General features: G+C 61.9%; 2 protein-coding genes across 26 annotated transcripts in view; one reads left to right on the top strand and one right to left on the bottom strand.

The window, feature by feature from the left end:
- Window positions 1-15,150, top strand: part of ARHGEF11 (Rho guanine nucleotide exchange factor 11) — a 76,835-nt gene extending 61,685 nt beyond the window's left edge. For 12 of the 14 annotated variants that reach the window (XM_074318695.1, XM_074318693.1, XM_074318694.1 and 9 more), the window contains 20 exons: window positions 2,738-2,864; window positions 5,122-5,301; window positions 5,381-5,428; window positions 5,618-5,805; window positions 6,005-6,151; window positions 6,276-6,355; window positions 6,454-6,579; window positions 6,993-7,110; window positions 7,741-7,919; window positions 8,424-8,499; window positions 8,713-8,880; window positions 9,580-9,670; window positions 10,280-10,405; window positions 10,766-10,827; window positions 11,114-11,332; window positions 11,512-11,874; window positions 12,758-12,853; window positions 13,582-13,808; window positions 13,900-14,089; window positions 14,291-15,150. In XM_074318695.1, coding sequence (XP_074174796.1) covers window positions 2,738-2,864; window positions 5,122-5,301; window positions 5,381-5,428; window positions 5,618-5,805; window positions 6,005-6,151; window positions 6,276-6,355; window positions 6,454-6,579; window positions 6,993-7,110; window positions 7,741-7,919; window positions 8,424-8,499; window positions 8,713-8,880; window positions 9,580-9,670; window positions 10,280-10,405; window positions 10,766-10,827; window positions 11,114-11,332; window positions 11,512-11,874; window positions 12,758-12,853; window positions 13,582-13,808; window positions 13,900-14,089; window positions 14,291-14,349 — 2,870 coding nt within the window. In that variant the 3' untranslated portion in view covers window positions 14,350-15,150. The remainder of the gene's footprint in view (window positions 1-2,737; window positions 2,865-5,121; window positions 5,302-5,380; window positions 5,429-5,617; window positions 5,806-6,004; window positions 6,152-6,275; window positions 6,356-6,453; window positions 6,580-6,992; window positions 7,111-7,740; window positions 7,920-8,423; window positions 8,500-8,712; window positions 8,881-9,579; window positions 9,671-10,279; window positions 10,406-10,765; window positions 10,828-11,113; window positions 11,333-11,511; window positions 11,875-12,757; window positions 12,854-13,581; window positions 13,809-13,899; window positions 14,090-14,290) is intronic. The other 2 variants (XM_074318701.1, XM_074318698.1) reach the window with 2 other exon arrangements.
- Window positions 15,151-16,220: 1,070 nt separating this feature from the next.
- On the bottom strand, window positions 16,221-25,560 carry LRRC71 (leucine rich repeat containing 71). Of its 12 annotated transcripts, none has more exons than XM_074318711.1 (15): window positions 24,595-25,560; window positions 22,111-22,260; window positions 21,728-21,853; window positions 21,485-21,560; window positions 21,222-21,302; window positions 19,955-20,023; window positions 19,590-19,749; window positions 19,414-19,497; window positions 19,239-19,328; window positions 18,627-18,773; window positions 18,347-18,440; window positions 18,044-18,132; window positions 17,060-17,174; window positions 16,613-16,734; window positions 16,221-16,443 (listed from the first exon to the last, which is right to left on the bottom strand). In XM_074318711.1, exons 1-15 carry the CDS (start codon window positions 24,752-24,754, stop codon window positions 16,324-16,326), a joined length of 1,683 nt encoding a protein of 560 aa, XP_074174812.1. In that variant the 5' UTR covers window positions 24,755-25,560; the 3' UTR covers window positions 16,221-16,323. The 12 variants fall into 12 exon arrangements, 11 of the variants coding, with proteins under 11 accessions (XP_074174812.1, XP_074174817.1, XP_074174809.1 ...); XM_074318716.1 differs by having other exon boundaries at window positions 16,221-16,398; XM_074318708.1 differs by having other exon boundaries at window positions 17,085-17,174.
- Window positions 25,561-25,695: the final 135 nt, after the last annotated feature.

The raw sequence follows: 25,695 nt of genomic DNA, 5'->3' as shown, positions 1-25,695 counted from the left end.
CTCCTCCGTCCTCTTCGTTCTTCATCCTCTCCTCTTGTCTGGCCCTCTGCCCTCCCTCCCTGTCCTCACTCCGCTTGTCTTGTTCCTCCTGTTGCTAAAGCTGCTCTGTGACACGAGACCCTGCCCAGGGACTCCTGCCCTCCCCCAGCCTGTCCCAACATCGGGAGCTCTGCCTCCTGGGCCCCAGGCCTCAGGCCTCCCTCGTTCACCTGCCGCCTGTCCGTAGAGGAGGTGCCCAAAGTGCCAGTGTTACAGGAACAAGGAGAGCCACACACACTGACTGTCCTGGACCAGGGCCTCAGGTGTTTGTTTTCAGTGGAAGTGATCATAAAATCTTCATTTTTGAAGGTTATGTAGGTTGTTGTTTTTTGTTTTGTTTTTAGTAAATAATGGGTCTGTACCGGGTTCTTTTGTTTTGTTTTGAGATATTTTTCATGTATGTCCCCTACTCTGCTTCCCCCGTTCAATGGAGCACCCCCAGCTCTGCCTTCATTTTGCCAGCACAGCATAACTACAACAGGGAAAAAGAGCACCCCAATGGTGTCTCAGAGCCTGTCCCGTCTTCCAGAACCTGCGTGATACCACGCAGGCCGTGCGCGTTAGCCCCCAGCAGCCTCGGGCCTCGGCCCGTCACAGAGGCCTGTGCGCTACAGCTGAGTTGCCGACACTTCTAGGTCCTACAATAAAGCTATGACGTGAGAGGGAGTGGCACGCACTCGGGAAATTATTCTGTTGCCAGAATTCTTTCTATGTAAAAGTGGCCATTAAAAATAATGTTTTTTTTAATTATTAAATCCCTGGACTCGTCATGCTATCTTAAGCAACCAAAATAATTATCAAAAAAGTAGTTATAAAACAATAGAAAAACTAAAAGAAACCCAGGCCCTTAGTTTTTAATTCTTACCTCGTCCCATCCACTCTGCCCAGGGAGGCCCGAGGCAGGAGCCAGGCTTCAGGGCACTGGTGGCCATCCCGAGTCGCTCACTGCCGCCTGAGATGGGACAGGAAAGCCCAGCGTGGGCCCGTTGACCCCAGGGCCGGGGTCAGGGTGCCGGTCCCACCACGCCTTCCAGTCATAGCTTTCCATCATCAAATTTCATGACTTGGTTTGTGTCTCAAGTTCCCAGGACGTGTACTCATATCTAAAGACCACAGCCCCCCAAAGCTAGAAAGCCTCAGTATTGAGACTTTTGCCATTTAGGGTCATCAGCTATGCCCCGTTTTTAGTGGACGCATCTGATGGTTAGTAATGTTACTTACTCTTGCTTAGTTTCATTGTCATTCAGAGAATGGAGGAAGGAGAGCAAAGGCTACTACTGAAACTTTGCTCTTTTTAAAAATGTACCGCTTTCTACCCGTTTTTCCCTATACTCTGGGTTTTTCAGTTATACCAGATCTCGGGGCCGCACGTTTCTTGTCACAGCTAGGAGGATGTAACTGTATCCCAAGGACAACGGGGCATTTTCCAAGTGGCTGTGGGACAGAACAGTGGGCTCAGCCTGGTGGCTTTCTGTCATAGGACGTTCCCAGGCTCCCATCACCCAGCCAGAGTGTGTCGGGCTGTGGCCACTCAGCTGGCCCTGGCTTCTGCAGCTCTCCCCAAGCCCAGATGCACTTTCCACCTGGGACAGGCACCTGTGGCCCTAATATTGGAAATGGGGGTGATGATGACACCCCTATTCCTAGCGCGTACACACAGCCCCACCTATTAGGCAGTTTAGAAAAATATTACCCTAGCTACCCGCCTACAGGGTAAGAAGTTGTGAGCTTGAAGAGACCAGCTAATGTTTTTTGTTTCCTCTGGCTTGGAAATTTGCTTGTGCAACTCGAGCTTAGGCATGTGGGGAGACTTGTAAGTTGTGTGTGTAGGTGTCAGAATGGGAAGCACGGCCAGGCCACCCCTGGGGTACTCGCCTCCCCAGACCCATGGGTCTCAGGCTGAGCAGCATTTCTGGCCAAGCTCCTGCTCTGATACCACTGAACTTGGAGCTGAACTAGTTGACTCTGAAGGTGAGAGCCACTGAGCCCCTGGGCCGGCTCTGTATGCGGCATCACAGCTGCCTTTTTACTCTCTCCTGCCCTCTGCTTCTCTGAGCAAGAATAGCTGTCTTCTATCTTAGCTTTGAAAGGAGCTGGGATTTGAATGCCCCAAGTGACATTCTTCCTCTGTCCCCCCTAAGACCCCCTCCCTGGTAATAAAGGGTTTGATTCATTAGTGGTGGAGACCCGGTCTGGGGACACAAGGTCAGAGAGAGCAGGAAGAACGGTCGAGGAAAAACGGAAAGCAGGAGCTCCAAAAGTCGTACAAATTTGGAAAATGCTCGCTATAATTTGGCAACGTAGCCACATTCCATGCAGATACGTTTTTGATACTCCTGGCTATTTTTTTATCCTGTATGTGGCTCTTGGGGAAAACCTGGTCCCGATTTTCAAGCAGAGGAGTCATAGTAGTAAAGAATGTGAGAGCTGGAAGAAGTACCCATAGGAAATGTACCCCTGAACCCTCCCATTTTGCCGACGAGAAAGAGCAGACCCACAAAGGTAGAGGGTCTGCCCGTGCCCCACCACACGTCATTAGAAGAGCCGGACGGGGGCCCTGGGGCTCCCAGCGCCGCAGCCTTCTCAGCGTGCTTGCTCACTGCTCTATCTTTGGGCGCGGGGAGGGGGCAAGTGGAGAGGGCCCGGAGGCGCTGTCCCCAGGCAGCAGGCAGTGTCCGGCATCACCTTTGTGCTTCAGTCAAACCAGGCAACGTAAGGAACATCATTCAGCACTTCGAGAACAGCCAGCAGTATGATGGCCCAGAAGCAGGGACGCAGCGCCTCTCGACAGGAAGCTTTCCCGAGGACCTGCTGGAGAGTGACAGGTAGCAGTGGCCTGCTGGGGTGGGGCTGGCCAGAGCCCAGGGAGGGGCCCAAGGGCAGGGTTTGGAGCTGGGGTCTCTTTCCAGCCACATTGACTACAGGGCTCCCACTGTGGGACTCTCCCCTTCCCCCGGCTTCCCCACCGGGATATCTGCAGCAGACACACTGTGCTGGCAGTCAGGCCGCAGACGAGAGAGCAGGACCCGACCTTCCAGCCCAGGAGCCGCCTGCCTGCCTTCCCCATGTCCTTTGGATTCAGGCTAGAGGAGACTGGAGGGGAAACGGGAGTGCTGGGAATGAGGAAGTTGGGCAACAGGCAGCCTTTGAGGCCCGTGAGGGAGAGAGCTGGACATGAGCTTCTGCTGGGGCTTCAAAGGCAGATGGTGGAACTGTGGGCGTCAGATGTCCTCAGCCACAAAGACATAGAAAGTGCTTTGGTTCAAAACGAATTGCTCTTCCCTTTCCAAGAAGAAACAGGGACTAGAGGCCGTGGCGTCTCCACCTTAGGCCAGGTTTGACTAGAGCCCTTCTCTGGTGTTGGATACACCCTTGGACTTGTTCTCGACTGTGGTGGGACAACAGTCAAGTCACAGCTGAAACTTGACAGTCAGCTCTTAAGTAGACTTTGTCTATAGTCAGAAATATCCTTGCAAATTCCTTAGGTCCCCCTGGAGGAACAGCAATGTGGTCTTGTGTATACGAACATAGTGCTGTGTGCACGCGAGTCCGAGCCCCTCGGTGGGACGAAGGGCAGGCACAGGGCACGTGGTGAGCACAAGCCTTCACGGGGAAGCGTTATCTCTGAAGTAGTTAATCATAAACTGCATCAGATGGTCCTGCTCGTATGCAAGGCACTCCTTTCCGTTAAGTTTAAAACATGTGAGGTGCTTGTGCCAAATGAGAATTAAGATCAAAGGAAATTCTCATTTGGCACAAGCATCAAAGTTAGATTTGTACTGAGGTGAGAAGTTGGGTTCTAATGACTGCGTAAATTAAATACGCAAATTACGTGTTTGCTGGGGTAGGCGTGATCTTACAGACGGATCAAATACACGATTGTGAGATACAGCATGGACGTTCTGAGAACCGCTTTGAGACCGTTCGCAGACTCGTGCTCTTGAAGTTGCTGGGTGGCCTTGCCCTGGCAGTCACTGAGACCCTGAGTCTTCCAGGGCTGTCACTGGGAACCCTGGACGTGACTGTAAGCTCACTGGCGGTCTTAGCAGTGGTATCACAAGGCGGGTCGGAGGTCGTCCTAGACACTTAGCAGATGTCAGGAGCACTGATTCTAGAAGGCAGTGCTCTAGGAACTTTTGGCCGGAGGCTGGTTCTGTCCTCCTTTCTTGGTGGGAGTGTCTCTCACTTCTGGGTACTCGAAGGAAGCTGCTTAGCTCTGCAGCCCCAGTTACCTCCTTAGATGAGGTGTGTCCCATTCAGGGACACTGGTGACAGCATTTGGAATCAGTGTGGGTTGGAATTGTTCTCACAGACCTCGGGGGTGAGTTTAGTGGAGAACTGGCCGTGTGGTTTCTAGCCCTGCGGACAAGCCCTCGGGACCCCCTGGGTGCGAGGCGCCCCATGGACCCTCAGTGGTTTAGAGGCCAAGCCACTTGGCTCCTTGTATACTTCAGCTGGCTGAGCTCTGGGGCAGAGCGCTCTCCAAACTGCAGGCCCCTGTGGGTCTCGAGGCAGGACGCAGAGCGGGAATGTCAGCACGCCGTGGGGGCAGCACCGTCCTGGGCTGTATCGGGGCTGATGGAAAGTGCAACACCGTCGTCAGCATCTCATCGGGCCCCAGAACTTCCTGGCAGGCTGGGGAGGGCATGCTAGGAGAGCGCAAAGACGGTGCCTGTGCTACCCTCGCTGACCCTGTGAAGCGGGGTCCACGGTGGGAGCTGACCCGCTCCCTAGACGAGGGCAAGACATGGGCCAAGGGACGGGCAGGGTGGGACCCGCTAGTCCCTGTGGGGGCCTTTGGCATCAGGACACACCACAAGTCTATCGTGTCGGTCCCAGATCTGCCTTCCTGGTCGCCATCATAAGGGAGATGACAGGCTGGGGAGAGGGAGGCTTTGTAGAGCAGCAGGGGTCGTTTGCCATGAGAAGCATCTGTGTCAGGCAAGTTCTGGTGTCTGGTGAATCCAGGTGTCTGGGCCTGTGGGGCAGGGGGCAGTCTGCAGCGTTGAGGTGCCCTTGACACAGGCAGTGGGTGAGGCTGGCCAGCGCTCTGGGTGCGAAGGGTTCCTGCCCCTCCCCCAGCTCGCGCTCCGAGGTTCGTCTGGGCCGCTCTGAGAGCCTGAAGGGCCGCGAGGAGCTGAAGCGCTCTCGGAAGGCGGAGAACGTGCCCCGCTCCCGCAGTGATGTTGACATGGACGCTGCAGCAGAGGCCGCCCGCCTCCACCAGTCGGCCTCCTCCTCTGCCTCCAGCCTCTCCACCAGGTGGGCAGGGGCTCGGCCCACCCACACGGCGGGGCAGGGGCGGGGCCGAGGGTGCTGAGGGTTGATGCTCTCTCCATAGGTCTCTTGAGAACCCAACCCCTCCCTTCACCCCCAAAATGGGCCGCAGGTATGTCACGGGTACAGTAGCACCTGTGTTTGGTGTCCGTGTCCCAGCCATGCTCAGCCGTTCCTCCCCGCAGAGGCTGGGTGGGGGTGCACTCATGGCCTGGGCAAGCAGGTGGGACCGGAAAGGGAGGGACAGACCCCACGTGTGACTTTGCCTCTGAGTGAAGCTGAGCTGCCCGTTTTCCCCCAGAAGCGTCGAGTCCCCCAACTTGGGCTTCTGCTCAGACGTCGTCCTCCCCCACCTCCTCGAGGACGATCTGGGCCAGCTGTCTGACCTGGAGCCAGAGCCAGACACGCAGAACTGGCAGCACACAGTGGGCAGGGACGTGGTGGCCGGGCTAAGCCAGAGGGAGATCGACCGGCAGGAGGTCATCAACGGTGAGGCTGGCCCCTCCCCCGCCACCCCAAGTCCTGTGGGGATGGGGGCCAAGTGTGGGGCCTGGGGCGGCACCTCCGTTCTGGCTCGTGGGTGACAGGAAAGTCACTACTGTTTGAAAGCAGCACTGTTCCCCAAAGGGACGTGGTTGGGGTCACGCTAGTGACGCTCGCTCCTCGCTGATGTTTCCTCCCCACCCAGAGCTGTTTGTGACCGAGGCGTCCCACCTGCGCACACTCCGCGTGCTGGACCTGGTCTTCTACCAGCGCATGAGGAAGGAGGGCCTGCTGCCCCGGGACGAGCTGGCGCGGCTCTTCCCCAACCTGCCCGAGCTCATAGAGATCCACAGTGAGCCCCCCACCTGGCAGCCCCACGGGTCCAGCCCCTCGCCCACAGTGCTGTCGGGCCCCGGTGTGGTGGGCAGGGTCCTAGCGGTGCTGAGCCCTGGGCCCCTTTCCTCCCCTCACCCCAGATTGCTGGTGCGAAGCCATGAAGAAGCTGCGGGACGAGGGTCCCGTCATTGGGGAAGTCGGTGACCTCATGCTGGCTCGGGTATGAGGCACACGGCGCCCCAAGGCCTGCGGGTGGGGCGGGGCGGGGGTTCCCGAGCAGGGCGCTGATGCCTGGGCTGCTGTCCATTCTGCTCTCAGTTTGACGGCCCCGCCCGGGAGGAGCTGCAGCAGGTGGCCGCCCGGTTCTGCTCGTCTCAGTCGGTGGCCCTAGACCTGGTCAAGGCCAGGCAGCGCAAGGACAGCCGGCTCCAGCTGTTCCTGCAGGTGCGCCCCTGCTCTCGCCACCCCGACACTCAGCCCAGCCGTGCTGGCTTAGCGAAGCCTGGGGCTCACCAAGGGGCCCCAGCTCCGGCACTGGGGAGCCCCCCGTGTCTGTGTCCCCTCCAGAAACACTGACGCCCAGTCGGCACAGACCACTGCTCACAAAAGGCGCCAGATGAGCGTCCGTGGCCTGGCTCGCCTGCTAGTCCCTGTGCCCGTAGACGGGCCTGCTTCCTGTCTTAGACGTGGGCACCGTACCTGCTCCGTGTGGCTTCTGTCCCCCTGTGCCTACCACCCGTCCCCTAAATGTCAAAGCGGAAGCTGCCGACCCCCCCTTGACGCTCCCTCTCTGACCCCCCCGACCCCCCCTCTCTGACTCCCCCCCGCCCCCCCGACGCCTGCACCTCCTTCCTCAGGAGGCCGAGAGCAACCCCCAGTGCCGCCGGCTGCAGCTGCGCGACCTCATCGTGTCCGAGATGCAGCGTCTGACCAAGTACCCGCTGCTGCTGGAGAGCGTCATCAGGCACACGGCGGGTAGGCCGGCGTCGGGCGGGCTCAGAGACGACAGTGACTGTGAGCGCGCTGGGCACAGCGGGTGCTCGGCACGGGCAGGATGTGGCATGGCTCAGGGCAGCCTCTGAGTGGACACACCTTGGCGCCTCTGATGGCCGAGGTCCCACAGCAGGGGCCGTGACTGGCTTTTAGTCCCCCGGACCCCACAGGGCACCTCTGTGCACAGAGGACACACCATATGTGGTGCCTAGAGGAGTAGCGACTGCTGAATGCAGGCCTGGCCCCCAGTTCTCACTGTCCTGGGATCCTCACCACCCTCAAATTTGGGGCACGAGTCGTTCCACAAGTGCTGTGTCAGTGCTCCTGAGGCACGCTGCCTGCCCGCAGTCACACTCAGCCCTGTCCCTGTCCCCACACACCTGTAGAGCTGGTGGAGGTGTAGCACACATGCTCAAGAGCCGTAAGTGTCTTCAGAGCGGTGGTCTGAGGCCCGAGGACCGTCCGTACATAGGGACCGTCTGTACAGGAGCGGCGTGTGTGTACCATGCCTGCTGGTCCGCGGTGGTCGCCAGGGCTGTGACACGTGGGGACGTGGGACTCGGACTGACTTCTCGTGCAGGATCCCCACCACCGCCTCTGCACTGTTGGCAGGTGGCACCTCTGAGCATGAGAAACTGTGCCGGGCCCGGGACCAGTGCCGGGAAATTCTCAAGTTCGTGAACGAAGCAGTGAGGCACGCGGAGAACCGGCACCGCGTGGAGGGCTACCAGAAGCGGCTGGACACCACCTCCCTGGACAGGGCCAGCAACCCACTGGCCGCAGAGTTCAAGGTAGGAGCCAGGGGCGCCCCCGGGAACAGCGCTGGTCAGGGCCCGGAGCGGGGCAGGGGTCGGGGGCCGTCTGTGAGGACAGCGTTACAGAACTGGGCATGTACACGCCCGGGGGGTGCACGGTCAGCCTGTCCCCAGGGCGATGCAGCCGGCAGCCCGCCAGGGAAGACACACATGAGAGCGGGGGTGGCACTTTAGACTTGAGAGGACTCTCCGTTGGGAGGGACTGAGCTGAAGGGACAGGCGGGGAGCCGAGCTCCAAGGAAGGTGTGGGCCCGTCGGCATGTCCCCCAGCACAGGGCTTCGCAGGGCCCTTTCTGCCTGTGTGTGTCCCTCACAAGAGTATGGGCAAGGGACGCTTGTCACCCTGGTCCCCAGCAGCTTAGCCTGGTGTCAGGCGCGTAGCGGGTTCTTGAATACTTGCTGAGTGAGTGACTGAATGGATGAGTGAATGAACGAACAAACAGACGGACAGACGACAAGTGAGTGGCTTCTCCCTGACAGAGCCTGGATCTCACCACCAGAAAGATGATCCACGAGGGGCCCCTGACCTGGAGGATCAGCAAGGAGAAGACCTTGGGTGTGTGCCGGGCGGTCCCGGGGCGTCTGGCGGCTGGGCTGCGTCCCTGGGCACCTGGATCCCGGCCCGGGGGCAGGGAGGGGCCACGGGGCAGCGTGGCGCACACTGGGTGAGGCGCGGGCGCTGAGCACCCACAGCCAGGCCCAGAGCCACTGGTGCCGGCACTGCCGGGGCCGTGGGGACAGTGCCCGCCTCGCCTCGCCCCCACCCCAGACCTGCACGTGCTGCTGCTGGAGGACCTCCTGGTGCTGCTGCAGAAGCAGGACGAGAAGCTGCTGCTCAAGTGCCACAGCAAGACAGCCGTGGGCTCGGCGGACAGCAAGCAGACCTTCAGCCCCGTGCTCAAGCTCAATGCCGTGCTCGTCCGCTCTGTGGCCACAGGTGCGCCCGCGGGCCCGCCAGCCTGGGCGGTGCAGCCTCGGACATCCCCCTCCCCCTGTTCCTCCACCGCCCTGCCCCATCCAAGCACGGGGTGAGGGGTGGGCTGGGGGGGTGCCCAGATGACAACAGACAGTCTGGTGCAGACAGGACGCCACGGCAGCCCCCGCCCGGGTGAGCGAGGGTCAGGATGGGGGGATGGGCAGCGGGATGGCTTCCCACGACAAGTGACGGGCAGGGGACTGGAGCCCACAGAGCCCAGCCCAGTGTGCACAGGCGTTTCTGGGGGAGGCAGGGCACAGGGAGCGCTCTGGGGCCAGAGCCCGGCCACCACAGCCCTGGGCTCGCTGTCCTCAGCTGTGCCGCCCGGGGCACCCACCCTGCTCTTGGGAGCTCAGAAGGGATGGTGGGTATGAGAAGTGTTACAAAGCCGAGCACCGTGCACATCGGCCTTTGCTCTGAGGGCCGCAGGAGGGTGATGGCAGGGCCCTGAAAGATGCCAGCAGGGGTTCCAGAATTCCCTCTGTCCCTGTTGTAAGGGGTCCCGATGGCTCTGATGACCCAGGTGTGTGTCATGCTGCGTTCCTCCCCCGTGTCGAGGGTCCGGGCTCCGGGCCTGCACTGTCGCCTGGCTGCCGGGTGCCATGCCCTGGCCACCCTGCTGTGCCCAGTGCAGACCTTTGTACCGTCCCGTCCTCGCAGACAAACGGGCCTTCTTCATCATCTGCACCTCCGAGCTGGGCCCCCCCCAGATCTATGAGCTGGTGGCGTTGACGTCTTCAGACAAGAACACGTGAGAATTGAGTCAAGGGTCCTACGTAACTGCTGCCCCCGTGGGACCAGGGTGGTGTGTGTGAGGACAGAAAGGCAGGGATGGGCCCCAGAGCCCTCAGAGGACGGGCGTTGGGCAGGAAGTGCGAGATCGAACGGACTCAGAGAAGCTTGTGGGGTCGCAGTCCGTCCCCTGCAAGCAGGCCTGTGGCAGGGAGGCCTTTGCCAGCCCCTGTGCTGTCTTCCCTTTCACTGGCCCCACTTTCGTCCTTGTCCCCAGCGGGTGCTGTAAATTCAGGCGTTCTTCTCAGCTGTCCACCTCCAGGACCCTCACCCCCCCACCACCGGTTCTCTACCCACCATGCTCCCTAACGGTGCCTGCCGAGGTGGCATGGCGCAGAGGGAGGACAGGCGAGACAGGCAGTTTCTGACCCTCAGGGTGTCCATCTGTGGGGTGTGGGTGATGAGGTATCGTGAAAGAGAGCAGATACAGAGGCTCTGAGGGCAGGTGGGAGCCGCCTGAGGGCCGCTGGGACAGCACCGAGAAGGGCACCAGGCCCACGAGGGTGGCCGGGGGTGCCGTGTGTGCGCCAGCTCTTGTCCTCACAGCCCCCCGTCTGCCGAGTTGCAGGTGGATGGAGCTGCTGGAAGAGGCCGTGCAGAACGCCACCAGACGACCTGGGGCTGCGCCTACGCCCGCCCACCCCCCACCGCCAGGCCCCCAGGGGCCGGCCCACCCGAGCCCCAGGCCGCACAGGTGCTTGTCCTCCAGGCCCCTGCCATCCCCTGCAAGCCACTCGCTTGCCGCTGCCCTCTGCCCTCATCTCTGGGCACACCTCCGCCTCCCTCCCTGTGTGCTGTGCCCAAGAGCCTCTACCTGCTGTAATGGCCACTACACTGAATGTGGGGTGGGGGCAGAATCGGGACGGGAGAGGCTTGGTCGGCACCCACCTCTGTGCAGGCTGCCAGCAGGTGCTGAAGCCTGGCCCTTCTTGGGCCCTACACCTTCATTGCCCATTCTCAGTCGGGAGGGTGGGATTCCACAACCTCTCCGCCTCCTGGCTGGCAGAGAGCCAGCGTTCTCAGCAGGTGACCTGCCACCGCTTGTCGCCCCCAGGGCAGAACTGGATGACTCAGAAGTGTTCCACAGTGAACCAGAGCCTGAGGGGCTGCCTGGAGGTGAGGGTGTGGTCCCCCGTCGGCTGCTCCTCCCACAGCACTCCCCACTTCCTGACCCATTTTACTCTGTATCTGGCCCTCGCACTGAATCGGAGCTCCTCGGCCACGGTCTGCCTTACTCACTGAGGTCTGCCAGGAGCCCGGGCCAGGACCTGGCTGTAGTAGGTGCTCAGTACTCTCTGGCCCTAACGGGCCAGGCCCCCCAGCCCCTGACACCCAAGCTGGCGTGGGATCAGCCACACGCCCTCCCTCTTCCCTGCCTCACACCGTCCTCTGTGTACTGCAGGCCCTGGGCCCCAGCAGAGGGCCCAAGGGGAACATCCGGCGCTGCCAGCGGCCCCCGAGCCTGGGGGCAGCACCAAGGATGAGGGGCCAGGTGCCGGGCCTCCCCCCTCCGCACCCCTGCATGGAGCGAGCAGGGGCGGCAGGACCAGGGACCCCATCGTCCTGCCCCTCCCAGGCCCTCTGTTCATGGATGGACTCGCCGATGCTGCCCTGGAAGATGGTGAGCCCCCCGTGGCCCCCCGTGTCCACCCTCCACCTGCCCGAGAGTCCCTGGTACTGCTCCAAGAGACACGTTGCAGGGCCACAGCTGTCATTTCCGTGTCTGAGCCCTGTGACGGGGGTTGGGGAGGTGTGGCGACCCTCCCACCACCCTGGCATCTAGCGCCTGTCTCCCTGCAGTGGAGAACCTGCGTCAGCTGATCCTGTGTGGCCTGCTGCCGGGTCACCCCCTGGGACCGCAGGCTGCCGGGGACCCCGAGGATGACCTGACACCCACACCGTCCATCGTCAGCGCCGCCTCTCACCCCTGGGACCCAGGCTCCCCCGAGCGAGCTCCCAGTGGGGGTGGAGGGGACGGCACCCAGCTCCCAGGGTCAGAGGGGGCCCAGCCAGAGCAGGAGGATGTGGCTCCCTGTTCTCTGGGGCACCTGCCCCCCAGGACTAGGAATTCTGGGATCTGGGAGTCTCCCGAGCGTGACGAGAATCCCGGGGAAGAGGCTTCGAGCACGGAGGCCACAGGAAGCTACCAAGTCGTGCGAAGAGGTAAAGTAAACGCACCCACTGGAGGAACAGGCACTTGTGGCTAGGACAGAGGCCAGTCCCCCCAACACCTGCTTCCTTCCCCACCACGGGCCAGAAGCCATGCGCGGGCTGTCCCTGCATCCCGGGCGGCACACGTGATAGCCGGCCACAGCTTTGGGGCTGCACGACCCCACTCCGTCACTTCATACCTGGGTGACTGTAGAGCAAACTCTGAGTCATCTCTGAGCCTCATTCTGTGATGTGAGGGCATCACCCCTGCCTGGCACACATCAGCCATCAGTACAGGTCCCTGCTCACCCCGCACGGTGTCACATCCCTCAGACAAGGACGGTGCGTGCAGCCAGTCCCTGCAGATGGCAGGTCGTGGGGTTGGGGCAGCCGGACCTGACAAGCTAGGAGGGGCCGTGGGCCCGGCTGAGAGGCCGAGGACAGGACGGGGAGTGGCACGGGACCAAGTGCAGGGGCCACCCCACCTGTGGACAGAAAGGCCCAGACTGGCCATTATGGGAGGGGCCGTTGAGGAGGGGGCACTGGTCTGTGGAAGCAGCTGCAGCAGGAGTTGGTGCCGGGGGTGGAAAGGGTTGCCCCGCCGTCCCCAGCGCTCGGCTCTGCCTCCTATCCTGGGAGCCTTTCTCGCTGGGAGCCTTTCTCGCCCGCCCGCCTGCCGGAGGCCCGCCCTGTCCTGGGTTTCTGGGAGCTGCCCTTCCTTCTCTCTCCTTCGGTGAGCTGGTGGGAGAGCTGTCTGCGGCTGTGGTCACATGTGACCTTGCGTTCACTCTGCTTTTCCCGTTTTCTTTGTCTCCACCCACTGCTGTCCTTCCCGCTCTCCCCCTCCCTTCTCTTTCGTTCTCTGCTCTCCCTGGTGGTGGTGGTGTTGGTGCAGCTGAGGGCGCAGGTGGCAAGCCTGTCCCTGCCCCGCCAGAGAGCCGCCCGTCAGAGCCTGAGCCCCGTGACGTGGAAGGCGGAGCAAAGGCTGCGGGTAACGAACCCCTCCCGGGCGCCGTGTGGTCCCACGGACACACTCCCTCGGCTGGCGGGTCTCGGTGATACAGCATGTGGACCAGAAGCTGGCAGACCCTGTGCCATCCTCACACAGGCCCCTTCAGAGCAGAGGCGTGAGCCCCTGTGCTCAGTCCAGGGGGCAGGGCCCGCCCAATGTCCTCTCCCTGACATTTGGGACCACTGCGTCCCTCCACCAACCACAAGTCCTGTGTCACTGCACACATGCTCATGTGGCCTCTGGGTTCCCGGTGTCTGCCTGTGCTAACTGTCCTGTGTGACGCCCGGTGAGCCCGAGTGTCTCCAGGACCGTGACGGAGGTGGCAGTTGGGACGGGCGGTGCTGAGTTCATCAGCAGAGCTGGAGGTGGGCCGATGGAAAGCGGCCAGTGCCCCTGCTTTTCAAAGGTGCCTGAAAGCGGCCACCATCTCTTTTCCCTCCAAGGGATGGGACCCCCTCCCGTCTCCCACATGATACACAACAGCCTGCCACTTGTCCCTCCATCCCGTCTCTAAGCTTCTTTCCTGGTCTGGGCCACGCTAACGCGAGGCTGCCATCTGGAAGGCTCCCTGGAGGCGGAGGGCTTTAGGAGCTGGTAGTCAGTGTGAGGCCACGGTCTCTTGCCAGCCGGCATAGGGACCCGAGCGAGGGAGGGTGGCTCACGTGCTCTCTGCTCAGCCTCCTAATCTCTCTCTTGCCACGGGACAGGGAACTGTTTTTACGTCAGCATGCCAACAGGACCCCTGGACTCAAGCAGCGACCCTCCCCAGCCAGACAGCCCCCCTGCCTGGTTCCCAGGGCCTGGGCCCCAGCTGCGCAGGGAGAGTGGGGATCGGAGGCGCCCCAGCCACTCAGCCCCCAGCCTGGCCCTCAGGGATGTGGGTGTCATCTTCCACACCATTCAGGAGCTCACCCTCAAGCTGCACAGACTCAAGGTGAGGCCTCGGGGTGTGGGCCACGTGTGTCCCCGGGAGCCCCCCTCTGGCAGGAGCAGCGCCCGACAACAGACCTCCCTGTCCTCTGCAGGACTTGGAGCTGGCCCACAGAGAACTGCTGCTGTCCCTCGGGGGCGAGTCCTCGGGCGGCACCACACCTGTGGGCAGCTCCCATACGGAGGCGGCCCAGTGGACAGACAGCTCCCTGTCACTTTCAGCGAAGGAGCCCCCGTCATCTGACTGCAGGGACAGCTGTGAGCTGGGGCCCTGCCCTGAGGATGGTGAGTGAAGCTTGGGCACTGGGCGTCCAGCTGGTGAGAGGTCCTGGCACCACGCAGAGCAAGGACACAGCGGGGTTCTGACGGGTCCCCAGATGCATTAAGTCCCTGGCCCTCACGAGCTCAAGGACTTTCCAGGCGAACCCTAAGAGGGAGGGTCACCTAGGGGCCAGCTGCTCACTGTCATCACCGTGTCCTTCACAGGCCCCAGGTCCCCCCTGGAAGACAGCTCGGCACATGCAGCCACATCCCCGAGACTGTGACTGTCCAAACCTCCAGACCGTCCCCCAGGGCCTGGCCCGAGGCAGGGCAGGGTGGGACGCCCGCATGTCCCCTGGGAGTCCAGCCCCGTGTCTTCTCCTGCCCTTTGGCCCCTCCCCTGCCCCCAGACCCCGTGTCCCTGGTCCCCTGCGCATGCTGACTGCGTGTGAAAGGCCCCTGGCCCACGTTGCCTGTGCCTGTGCCTGTGCCTGTGGACGGCTGTGTGTGGGCGCCCTCAGACGTGCGAGGGGAGGGAGGCTTCTATGTCAGTGCACTTTGTTCCCCTCCCCGTCTCCACAGGGCCCAGGGCTGGGGGGGCGCCTCCACCTCTCGGTCACATGGTTTCCTGTAAATATGTATGTATGTATGTATGTGCGTCTTTGCTGTTGTAAATACCTGTCCTGGGTGCCGGGGCAGCTACAGAAGCGACTGCTAAGGGAAGAGGGGGCTCCCTGTATCTCCTAGTCACCGCCCAGCACCGGGACCAGGTCCCAGGCCCATGGGCCCAGCTGGCACAGGGGCCGGCCAGACTCTCCCTCCCCAGGGTCGTCTCCTCTGCAGGGGTGTTCCTACCCCACCTGTGTCCACCTTCCCCACACCCTCACTACAGAAAACCGGGTATCAGGTACGGAGCGAATGGCCCCAGGAGCTGGAGGCGGGGCTGAGTGCTGGAGCGTCCCCAGGGCCACCGCAGCACTGGCCTGTTACCGCGTCCACTGCAGTCCCCACTGACTAATAGAATATACACACTGTGCTAGGTGTATATATACATATATATAAATATATATATAATATATAAAATATAGATATGGAAATGACTGTTTTGTTGTTAAAATGATGTATACGCTTTTATTTTCTTCCTTTCATGGTTAAGATTTTTTTTTTTAAGAAAAGTTAAATATTCTTCACTGTGGCGGTGTGTGTGTGATTCTTGGAAACGCTGTGATAAAGGTGCAATGGTTGTCCCAAGACTGGTTCCAGTTGGCTGTGGGGATGGAGCCCTCCCCCTGGCAGCCCGGGGGAGGTATGTGCCCACTGGACCAGGCTGGGCACGACCAGCACAAGACGACACGCACTCCCCATCCCCCCCCAAGGAGTTTTGGGCCCAGAGTCACGAGGCCACTGCCCCCGGGAGCTTCCAGGTTTTACAGCTCAAGGCCCCGGCCCAGCCAGCTCCTGCTTCATCGGCTACACACCCTCCCTCAGGCTCCGACCCCCTGGAAGGCAGCAGTGGACCTGGGACTGGACCCGTCCAAACCTCCGCTGTGTCTGCCCTGCCTGTGGGCCTACAGGACACACTGTCAGCCCTCACCACCAGTGTGCCCCGATCCTGGCACAGTGCTAGGTCTGCAGACCCCTGGGGTGCTGCCCTCTCACAGTGACAGTGCAGGGGGACGCGTGGGCTCTGGGAGCCTTCGCTGATGCTCCAAAGGACTCCAGCCGGAGTGACAGGAGTGGCAGGGGCTGAGGGGACCCTGGGTGAGCACCTGCAGTGAGCTTGCCATCTAGAGTGACCGAGGTTCCCGCCGCCCAGCCAGCTGCCCTGGGGAGGGGCTGCTCTGGCAGGAGGAGAGGTCCCTGTCAAGTCAACAGGAGGAGGAGACATGCACCAAGTCAAGTCTGCCCAGAGGTGAGGAAGGGACACTTCGGGAAGCTCCCGGATGTCGCTCCCCAGAAGCCAGCCTGCATGCTCTGGGCCCTGTGTGTGGGTCCTCTCGGGAGGCAGCCCTGACGTCCCCCCACACCGTCGGCTGCCCCTAATAAGCCGACGAGGACATCTGCAGGCACGTGTCCTCTAGGGAACACAGGTAAGAGTGACTCTGTCCAAATGTTCCAAGTACCAGGGTTTCTGGAACAAAGTTTAGAGACAACCTCGCAGAAAGAAGTACAAAGCCTTTGTTAATGATGCACGCGCGCTGCGCCCAGGAGCTCAGCCCGCAGGGACAGCAGAGGCCTCGGGCCGCAGGAGGGACGGGCTAGGTGGGGGGTGCCGTGGCCTCCTCCTCCCTGGCCTTGGCCTTGCTGAGGGGGTCTCTCGGCAGCAGCAGCTCCTGGATCGTGGTGTACGCAGGACATGGCAGGGAGAAGAGGTTTTTCTGAAGAGGGAACGGTAGGCTGACAGCTGACCCAGGGGCCGGCAATGGGGGTGTCCCGGGACAGACAGAAGGCAGAGTGACTGCTGAGGTTGCACCGCGACAGATGGAGGTTGTGTCATGATGGAGACAAGTGGACAGCAGAGCCACGCCAGGGTCGACGGGGACTCACCGCGAGGCACAGCCGGAGCAGCCCCACGGGGCCCTTGGACGCACTCTTGGACTTGAGCAAGTGGGCCTGGCACTGCACCGAGGTGAGGAAGCCCTCCAGCCCCACCTCCGTGATGCGGTTTCCTGGAGGAAGGAGCGGGCCAGCTTCCTCCCCGCCGGACACACGCCCGCCACTGTCTGTTGCTCCACAGCCAGCTCCCAGCTTGCCAACCCAGGAGCTGCTCCTGCCCTGCGACCACTCCTTTGGCGGCTTCCCTGGCCTTTTTATATCCCGCCCATCTCTCAGCTCCCTCTTTACCCGAATTGTCCGGCCCTGGCCTGACTTCCCCTCCCCCAAAGCCCTAGCAGAAGGGCCTCCAGCACCATGATGCCCAACCATGGGACAGGCGGGTCGGGGTGGGGACGGCAGGGGACCCAGGCAGCAAGCGGCAGGGGGCTTAGCACATACGGACGAGGTTGAGGTACAAGAGGACCTTGTTGCCAGCCATGAAAACTTTGCCGCCGCGGTGCTCCACCGGCTCCAGCAGAGGGCTGAGCATCTCAGTAGCTTCAGCAACCAGCTGCTAAAGGAGAACATAACTGCAGTAGGGGACAGGGCGCTGGTCACCAGGCCAGTCACTCATTCAACACACATGTTTGCAGGGCCGGCCATAGTCCAGGCTTTGTGCTAGGTGCTGGGGACACAAAAATAAACACACGCATACCCGCAAGAAACAACTGTAGGGAAACCAGAAAGTGTGTGTGTGACAAGTGGCAGAGGCAAGCTCGGTACTGTGGGAGCACAGGAGAGGGTCACCGAGCCCCGCCTCCCGGACAGACGAGGTGGCCTGTGAGCTGCAGTTGGGGTGGGATGTGGTAGTGCCCAGACAGAGATACGGGGCGGTTCCAGGCAAAGAGAAGAGGCGGCCAGAGGACTGGATGGCGGGGGATGGGGAGGCAGTGCCACAGTCCTGTGCAAAACAGCAGCACAGGGTCCACCTGACCCTCCTAAGACCTGCCTGGGTGCCAGAGGGCTGTGGGAAGTGGAGGCCATTTGGCCTGGGGTAGGAGTCTCCCGGGGCAGCTGGCTCCACCCACAGCTGAGGGCTGGCAGGCGTGGGAGCTGTGCAATGGGCAGTCGGGGAGCAAGGAACGGACGTCCCGGTGGACAGGGAAAGGGCGGCTGGGGCAAAGGAGGGGAACTGTTCCCAGAGCAGCTGTGCGAGCAGGTAGAGGAGGTGCTGGTGAGCCGAAGGCCAGACAGGACCAAGGGGGCCTCCTAACAGGCCCGGAAAGACCCAGGTGTCCCGGAGCCTGAAGGGGAGAGGGGCAGCCGGTAACCCCAGCAAGCCCAGCTCGGGCTGCGGGTCAGTGGTTGGGGCAGGAGTGGAGGACCAAATGTGAGCGCAAGTGGCTGGAGACGGCAGAGTGGGACGGGCGCCCGGCAGCCTACCTCTGAGTCCAGGAGGGTGTTGCGTTTCTCCTTGCTCCCCGTCTTGGGCCCTTTCCCCTTGGTCACTTTCTGCTCAGGGATGGTTACCTCTGGACGGAAGAGGAGCCAGAGTGCAGGCCTGACACCACCCGGGTCCCCAGAGAAGGGCTGGGTTTGGGTGCAGCAGAAACAGAGCTGGAGGGGGCCCCGCTGGGGGCTGGGGGGCAGCCTCGGGAAACCAGTGCGGAGCACGGTGGGACAGGCCAGGAGACCAGCTCCCCACTCCTGCCTCCTGGCCCGGCCCCCAGAGCCGCTGGCACTTACTCCCCTTGCCTGCCTTTGCGGGGTCTTCCTTCTTTGGGGTTCCTTGTATGGGTGACGGCCCAGACCCCAACTTCTCCTCCTTCTTCACCACTTCCTGTGGAGGACGTAAGAGACAGGTGAAAGTCCTCCCTCCCTGGGGGCCGGAACGCAGGTGGGGAAGGGCCAGTGTTAGGACCCTGGGCAGGAAGTGGGTGGGACCTTCACTCCCGACCTGTTCACCTCCAAGCCCCACAGCTCCTCGAGGCCGAGGCCGAGGCTCTCGTGCCCACCGCTCACCTACCCCCAACTTCTCCTTCTTCTTGCCCAGGCCCTTAGTTGCCTTCACTGCTGGCATCTTCTCTGTCTTATCCAGGGTGACAGAACTGAGCCCCATCAGCTGATTCTTCTCACGGTCCGTTTTGGAGTCCCCATGCCGAGAGCGGGAAGGCTGTGCTCACAGAGGGGAGACAGTGGGGGGAGAGGCCGGTGCCCTTTAGTGAGGGCGGGGGAGCCTCCCGCCTGAGTGGAAGACCCACTGGCAGCACCCACCCCCATCTCCTGGCTACATGCTAAAGTGGTTTCTTTGGGAGGTGCTGTGAGGAAGAAATGGCAGGGAGCCTGGGGTGGGGTGGGGGCTCCGACTCATACGTTCCCGTGCGCTCCTCGCATCAACTCAGTCAATCCTCTCAACAAGGCTGAGAAGTAGGTACAGGTGAGGAAGCAGGGCCAGAGGCTAACATGCCAAGGTCCTGAGCCGCTGTGTGGCCGGGCGGGCTAAATCTACTGCTTCCTCTTAGACGAGGCACGCTGCTGCCCTGAGGGGCTGGCGTTCGCTAGGCCTGTGCAGGCGGACCAGGCGCGGAGCGGGCCAGGCTCACAGAGGGACAGGCCTGCGCCGCGGGCGGCGGCTCACCGACCGCGAGCGCTCCTGCTCCCCCTTCGCCAGCAGGAGGCGCCGGCGCTCCACCACCTCGCGGTGCTCCAGCTCGAAGGGCCGCAGGACCTGGCGGGGCCGGGCGGGGCGGGGCGGCGGGTCAGACGCCGGAGCAGAGCCGTGCTCTCCACCGGCCGCCCGCCGGCACACCCACCTCGGCCAGCTTCAGGGCGCCCTTGTCCTGGATGCGGTTGTGGGCCAGGGACAGCCAGAGCAGGGAGCGGTTCAGCCGGAGGCCCTGGGGGCAGGACGGGGCAGAGTGGGTGTGAGTGAGGCCCTGGGTCCCTCCCGGCGCCGGGGACCCCTGGGTCCCTCCCGCCGCTCACGCACATTGGCGATGTGGCCCGCGCCCTCGTCCCCGATGTGGTTAAAGCCCAGGTTGAGCGAGACCAGGGTCCGGTTGCAGCTGTGCAGCGTCGACAGAGCCCGGCCCAGAAGCTGCGCCCCGCGGTCATCAATGTTGTTGTTCCGCAGAGACAAGTGCACGACCCTGGGCAATGGGAGAGGAAAGAGGGTCCCAGGAACCCGGAACCTCGGGGAACGTGGCGGCATGAGGAGGTCCATCGGGTCTGAAGGTGGAGGGACAGGAATTGAGGTTCCCTGGGGAGGTGCTCGAGGGAAAGCAAGGGTAGAGACTAGGGGTGGCCTGGAATGGGGGCAGGCCCAGAGAAGGGGGTGGGGTAAAGGAGTCTCACGTGCTGTCCAGCGTCATTAGCTTGTGATAGGGCTGCTCCAGCAGTGGGTTCCCCTCCAGAGATACCTTCCTGAGGGGAGGAGGGGGTCTGAGAACCAGGAGGCCACCACCGAGGCCAGGTGAGGAAGCGTGGGACTCTGGAGAGCAGCTCGGAAACAGTCAAAGGATGGCCCCCAACAGAGGAAATTGTGAGACAGTTCTCCAGACTAACAGTCCAGAAGAGTGGCACATAAAGGGGTCATTTCATCCAGAGTTAGCCATCACTCTAGGATGTCACTCTAGGACGACCCATGACCCCCACTTCTTGGTTCCTATGCTCTCGTGTAATCCCCTCCCCTTGAGTGTGGCAGGAGTTAGTGACTCACACTGATGAATGGGATATGCCCAAAGTGATGGGAGGCCACTTCTAAGCTTAGCTTCCAAAAAAACTGGCTTCCATCTGGGTGGTCTCTGGCACTCTGGGTCACCGGCAGCCATGTGGGCAGGGCACTCATGCCTTTGGGGGAGCTCACGGGACACTGCGACCACCTGAGTGAGCTGGGAAGCACATGCTCCCGCCCAGCTGATATCACCGCAGCCTCTGCAGGACTCTGAGCCAGAGGCACCCAGCTACCTACATGGATTTATCTCACAGAAACTGGGACATAATCAATGTAACAACACATGGTCCCTCTACAAAGCTTCTATATTTTAAAAATCTCTCCCATGATGTTATCATTGCTCAACCTTTCAGGCTGGCTCATCTTCCATCCTTTAAGGCTCAGCTCCACACCACCTCCTCCAGGCTGTCTCCCAGGACACCCTGCCCCACACCCATGGGGGGTGCCGCCTCCACTGAACCAGTCTTCCACCACCACAGTGCCCCACTGCCCTGTGGTATCTGTTCCTAAATCCTGTCCCTCCCCCCTCCCGGGACTGCCAGGTCCTGGAGGATAAGGACCTGCCCCTGGTACAGTGTCAGGCCCCGGGCAGCGAGGAACGGGAAAACCTGCAGGGAGAGAGCGTGGACGGCGGTGGGAGGAGGGGAGGAGGTCCCAAAGGTCAGGCTCTTCGGCACTGCTGTAGGCAGAAGAGGGCAGCCGGCGTCGTGGCCCCTGGGAGCTTCACGACCAGCCAGACACCGGCTGCGCCCTGTCTCCACAGGGATGTGAGGCCCAGGCTGCAGGAGCTGGGAGGGCCCCTCCCCTCCCCAGACTGCGCGCTCGGCCGCCCACTCGGCCTGCTTCCGGCACGGGGGCCTCCCCGCGTGCCTGCCCCGCTGTGCTGACCTGAGCGTGGGTGAGCAGAGAGGCAGAAGAGCGATGAAGGTATCCAGGGTCTTCTCAGTCAGCCCCGCCTTCCACAAGCTGCTGGTGGCGGTGGGACAGGAACACAGCTGTGTATCACCTTCCCGCGCGGCCCTCGCAGCCGCACGCTTCTCCCGCCTCTCCAGGTCCCCAGGGTCTTCCCTGCGCCCTCAGCTCTTTCTGGCGAGCCATCCCCCACATTGGTCTCAGGTCCCGTCCCCGCCCCCTCCGCCACATCCCCTCACTTGATGGCCTGCAGCTGGCCGAGCGGGGGCAGACATTTAGAGAAGATGCTCAGGATCCGCTCCTCAACCTTCCAGCCTGAAGAAGCGGAAGGAGGAGGGCGCCTCAGGCCTCGGGGGAAGGGGGGCGCGAAGGCGAGGGGGATCTGCGGAGGGGCGGGGCGAAGGCGCGGAGGGGCGGGGCGAGGACGCGGACGGGGCGGGGCGAAGACGCGGAGGGGCGGGGCGAGGACCGACGGGGCCCACCGCGGATGTAGATTTCCTTCACCGACTTGTCCTCCGAATCCAGTTCCACCTGGACTGTGGGACGGAAGTACACGTATTTGCTCTCCACGCTGTTGAGGCTGCAGGACCCCGACAGCCGCTGGTCGTCTAGCAGGAAGGGGTGCGAGGGGACCGGGTGAGGCGGGAGAGGCCGTCCCAAGGGGGCGCGGCGCTGGCGGGGGCTGCAGCTGGGGCCAGGCTGAGGTCTGCCAGTGTGGAGGGGAAGACGGGGCATCCCCACCTCCCCAGCCGCCCCCTGAAGCCACCCCTCACACACCCCCTGCCATGCGTCCCGCCATTCGCCCCGTGCGACGGGAGGCTGGGGATGGACGAGGTGTCCCTGAAGGGGCTCCACTGTCACTCACCTAGGGTGGGCTTTTCCGACAGAGACGTGGACGGGACGAAGTTAGGGTGCGGGCGGGGCCGGGTGACAACTTTGGGGAAGTCCGTGTACCCGGAGCGCTTGCAGAGCTCAGCGAAGTCTGTCTCCAGGGAGCCGGTGCACTGGTACTCCTCTGCGGGCGAGGGGGCGCAGGGAGCGCGGGTCTGTGGTCACAGCCCCAGGCCGCGCCCGCATGCGTTCCCACGCTCGACCACGCGGGGCTTCGGACCTCACGATGGGCCACCCCTCCGAGGCGGACAGCCTTACAACCATTTTAAAATGTGAGTTGCGTTGTAAGGACCAACGCTGGAAACAGTGGGAAATCAAGACCTGGAAGGAAGGGGGCCAGGAGCGCGGGGCGTGCCGGCTCCGCCACCCACCCCATGGGTCAAGGCCGCTTCCACTGGGCTCTCCGCTCCTGGGGAGTCTCCGCCTCCCACACGGTGTCTCCACCCCAGGGTCACACGGAGAAAGAAGCCCCAGGCCTGATGTGAGCAAAAGGAACCCTCTCCACTCCCATCCCCACCGCACATACCCCCAGGTCCAGCAGAGCGCCGGGCTTTAGTTTGTTTGGCGAACATTTATACAGCAATTTCTCCCGCTCCACTGTTCTAAACACCTTAGAAATACTAATCAGTGAAGCACTGATGAATTCAGACAGCTGCCCACCACACCCCACCCTGAGTCCCTGAGACCCCGCTGTTTCCTGCTCCCTCGTGGGCATCCGGGAAGAAGTGTGGCCTGGAAGTGGGAAGGGTGTCCCTGGCGAATGGCAGAACCTGGAGGCAGAGGGCTGGCTTGGTACCCGCTGGCTCTCCCACCTGCTCGGCGGCCTAGAGCCCCAGCAGCACCACCACCCAGGGCAGGGGGAACTGCGGCTAACAGCAGGAGCCTGCCCGAGGGTGTGGAGAGACTGGGGGGGGGGGGGCACGATGCAGAGAGCTTTGAAGGTGCCTGCAGAAAAGGGGTGAGACACGTGCTCCTCATGCGCCCAGGGGGACGCAAACACAAGAAACGTGAGCTGATGGACAAAAGGTACCCCAGGCCCGCCTCGAAGCTGACTCCTGCACACCCCTGCTTTCCTGGGCTGTTCCCTCTGCTGGGAGAACCCTCAGCCCTTCCTCGCTTCACTCCTACCACCTTTCTCTACAACAGATTCTTGAACTGTAAGAACACCGGAAAGCCTGTTACAATAGTCCCCTGGGCGGGTCTGCGCAGACTCCGATCCCTGAGCCCAGGTGGAGTCCATATTTGCATTTCGAACAAGCTCGCGGATGCTGGGGTGAGGAGGGCCGGAGCAAGCGCATTTTAGCGCTGCACCGTCCGCTGGATCACTGCTAGCTAAAGCGCAGGCAGAGGACATTTCGGAGGTCACATTAAGTTCTGTTGGGCATTGCTTTCTAGAGCCTCGCTTCTCTTCTCAAGGAGCTTTCCTGGGACCCGCAGCTTTGCCACCGGCACTGACGAAGAGATGGCGCCTGGCCAAGCAAGGCCTTTTCCCACGTTGTTTTACCCTGACTGCAGGACCGGTAAGTTTTGTGGGGTTTTTTTTAACTTTTATTTACTTAAGTGTCTTTGTCCAGGACCCATTAGCAACAAGTCAAGTAATCTAGTTGTGGAGGGCTCAGCTCACGGTGGCCCATGTGGGGATTCAACTGGCAACCTTATTGTTAAGAGCACCGTGCTCTAACCTGCTGAGCTAGCGCGCTGCCCCAGGGCCGGTAAGTTCTTTTCCGTGTCTGGTGGCAAAGCTGGTGGTTATGAATCAAGAAGCCTTCAATCAGTTCCCCTCTGTGGATAATGCGTTTCCGTGGAGGTTCTAGCACTTCACACTCCTCTTGGCTCTATTTTCTCAGAGCATGTAAATCCCACGCGTGCAGGACTGTCTGCATTGGACCAAAGAGGGGGACCTCTCCCGGTCCTCCCAACGCCTCTTATTGCGTTTGTCAGCCCCAAACCAGTGTGGCTTCTTTAAGATAGTTCATTTCAAACATCTGCCAAGCTGAGATTCAGGAAGTTGATGGGAGTCAAACTGGGATCCTATTTCAAGATGGAACAGGGCGCTCCGCACACAGTGGGGGCATAATGCATGCTTGTTGAATGAACACGAATTTGCAGTTTACAAAACGCTTTCTCACCATCAACTCCATTGCAACTCCTCACCGCCGCAGGCGGGCAGGACTCACATTTCCACATTACAGAGAAGAAACGCGCCCGGCGCCACACACCTGATGATGTTACCACTTGTGACACTCTTACCAGGAGCCAGGAGCTAGCTACACTCATACTGAACGTGGCACCAGAAAGTCTATTATTACGTCCCGGCTGGGCCGTCTCGCCCACCACAGCGTCCTTCTGCACGTCCAGTCCGGTGCCTGGCGCAGGGACGCCGCCCCATCCCACCTGGCCAGCCCGCGCGCAAGCCGCAGCCCCCAGGCCTGATCCCCCAGCCCCGCCGCCTGCGTACCAGGGTTTTTGGGCTCCTCCTCGCCCACCTGCGGCGGGACGGTCGCCGGCTTCTCCTTGGCTCCGCGATCCCCCTTCTTGCTCACTGTGCCAGACGTCTTCTGGGTCGCGGGACGCGGGGCCCTGGGCGAGGTCCCCGGTGCGCTCCCTTCTCCCGACATGTGGGTGCGGTCGGCAGCGACTCAGGGAACCCTCACGGGGACGAGGAGGCAGGACGGGTGGTGATTCTTCAGGCAGTGGATGAATCAGGGGTCTCTATTCCGCGTCCACCGACCCGGCGATCCGCAGTTGCGTCGCCTCCGCGTCCCTCTCCACGACAACCGCGCGAGCTGGGCGGGCCGGCGGATGGGGCAACCGCTGAGCGCACGCGTGCGGACCCGGCGCCGCGGTCTTAGATCGGGGTGGGGGGCGGGGCCAGAGCGGGCGGCCTGAGGTCCCGGTGACAGGAGAGCCCTGGAGGGCCCGGCCCCGCGGACTGCGTGCGAGGAAAGAAGGCCAAGGGCGGCCCAGGACCGGGGCCAGGGATACGGTGGGCGCCCAGCCATCCAAAGTCGCCCAGGAAACTGAGCCCAGGAAAGCGGGGAGCTGGCCCGGCCTATCAGGGATGGTGACAGTCTGAGGAACCTAGGATGGGAGAGTCCGGATGGGGGCAGATCCTGTCCCTGGGCCCGCCCTCCTAGGCCTGTGAGCAGAGGGCTTCTGGTGGGAAACGTTCAGAGAGACCCACAGTGAGTTGACGTGGCGCCGGCTTTCCATTCTAACCGCATCTATTTAGCCTCCTGGCGCTCTGGGGCCTTACTTGATCTGCTAATGAATTAATAAGGCAGGTCACGCTTCCAGAAATCCCGGTGTCGAGGTCCTCAGGTAGTCTAGCCTCGCGGGCTCCCCCTGCTGGGCCCTCATTCAGTCCACTCTCGCCTGTCTACCTTCCTGCCTCCCGCCCCCACAGCCCCACTGTCACTCCCAGCCCTTGCCGCCCTTCAGCCTTGCTGCTTCCCCCGTAGCAGTGCCAGCTTGGGGAAGGTGCCCACCTATGCCGTCGGTTAACACTCGGAGCATGCCGTGTGCCCATGTTACCAGTGTCACTGCTACTTTTAATTCA

This window comes from Rhinolophus sinicus, linkage group LG14, assembly GCF_036562045.2.
Source record: "Rhinolophus sinicus isolate RSC01 linkage group LG14, ASM3656204v1, whole genome shotgun sequence".
In the NCBI taxonomy this organism is placed as follows: Eukaryota; Metazoa; Chordata; class Mammalia; order Chiroptera; family Rhinolophidae; genus Rhinolophus; species Rhinolophus sinicus.
This window is presented reverse-complemented; position numbering and strand designations above follow the sequence as displayed.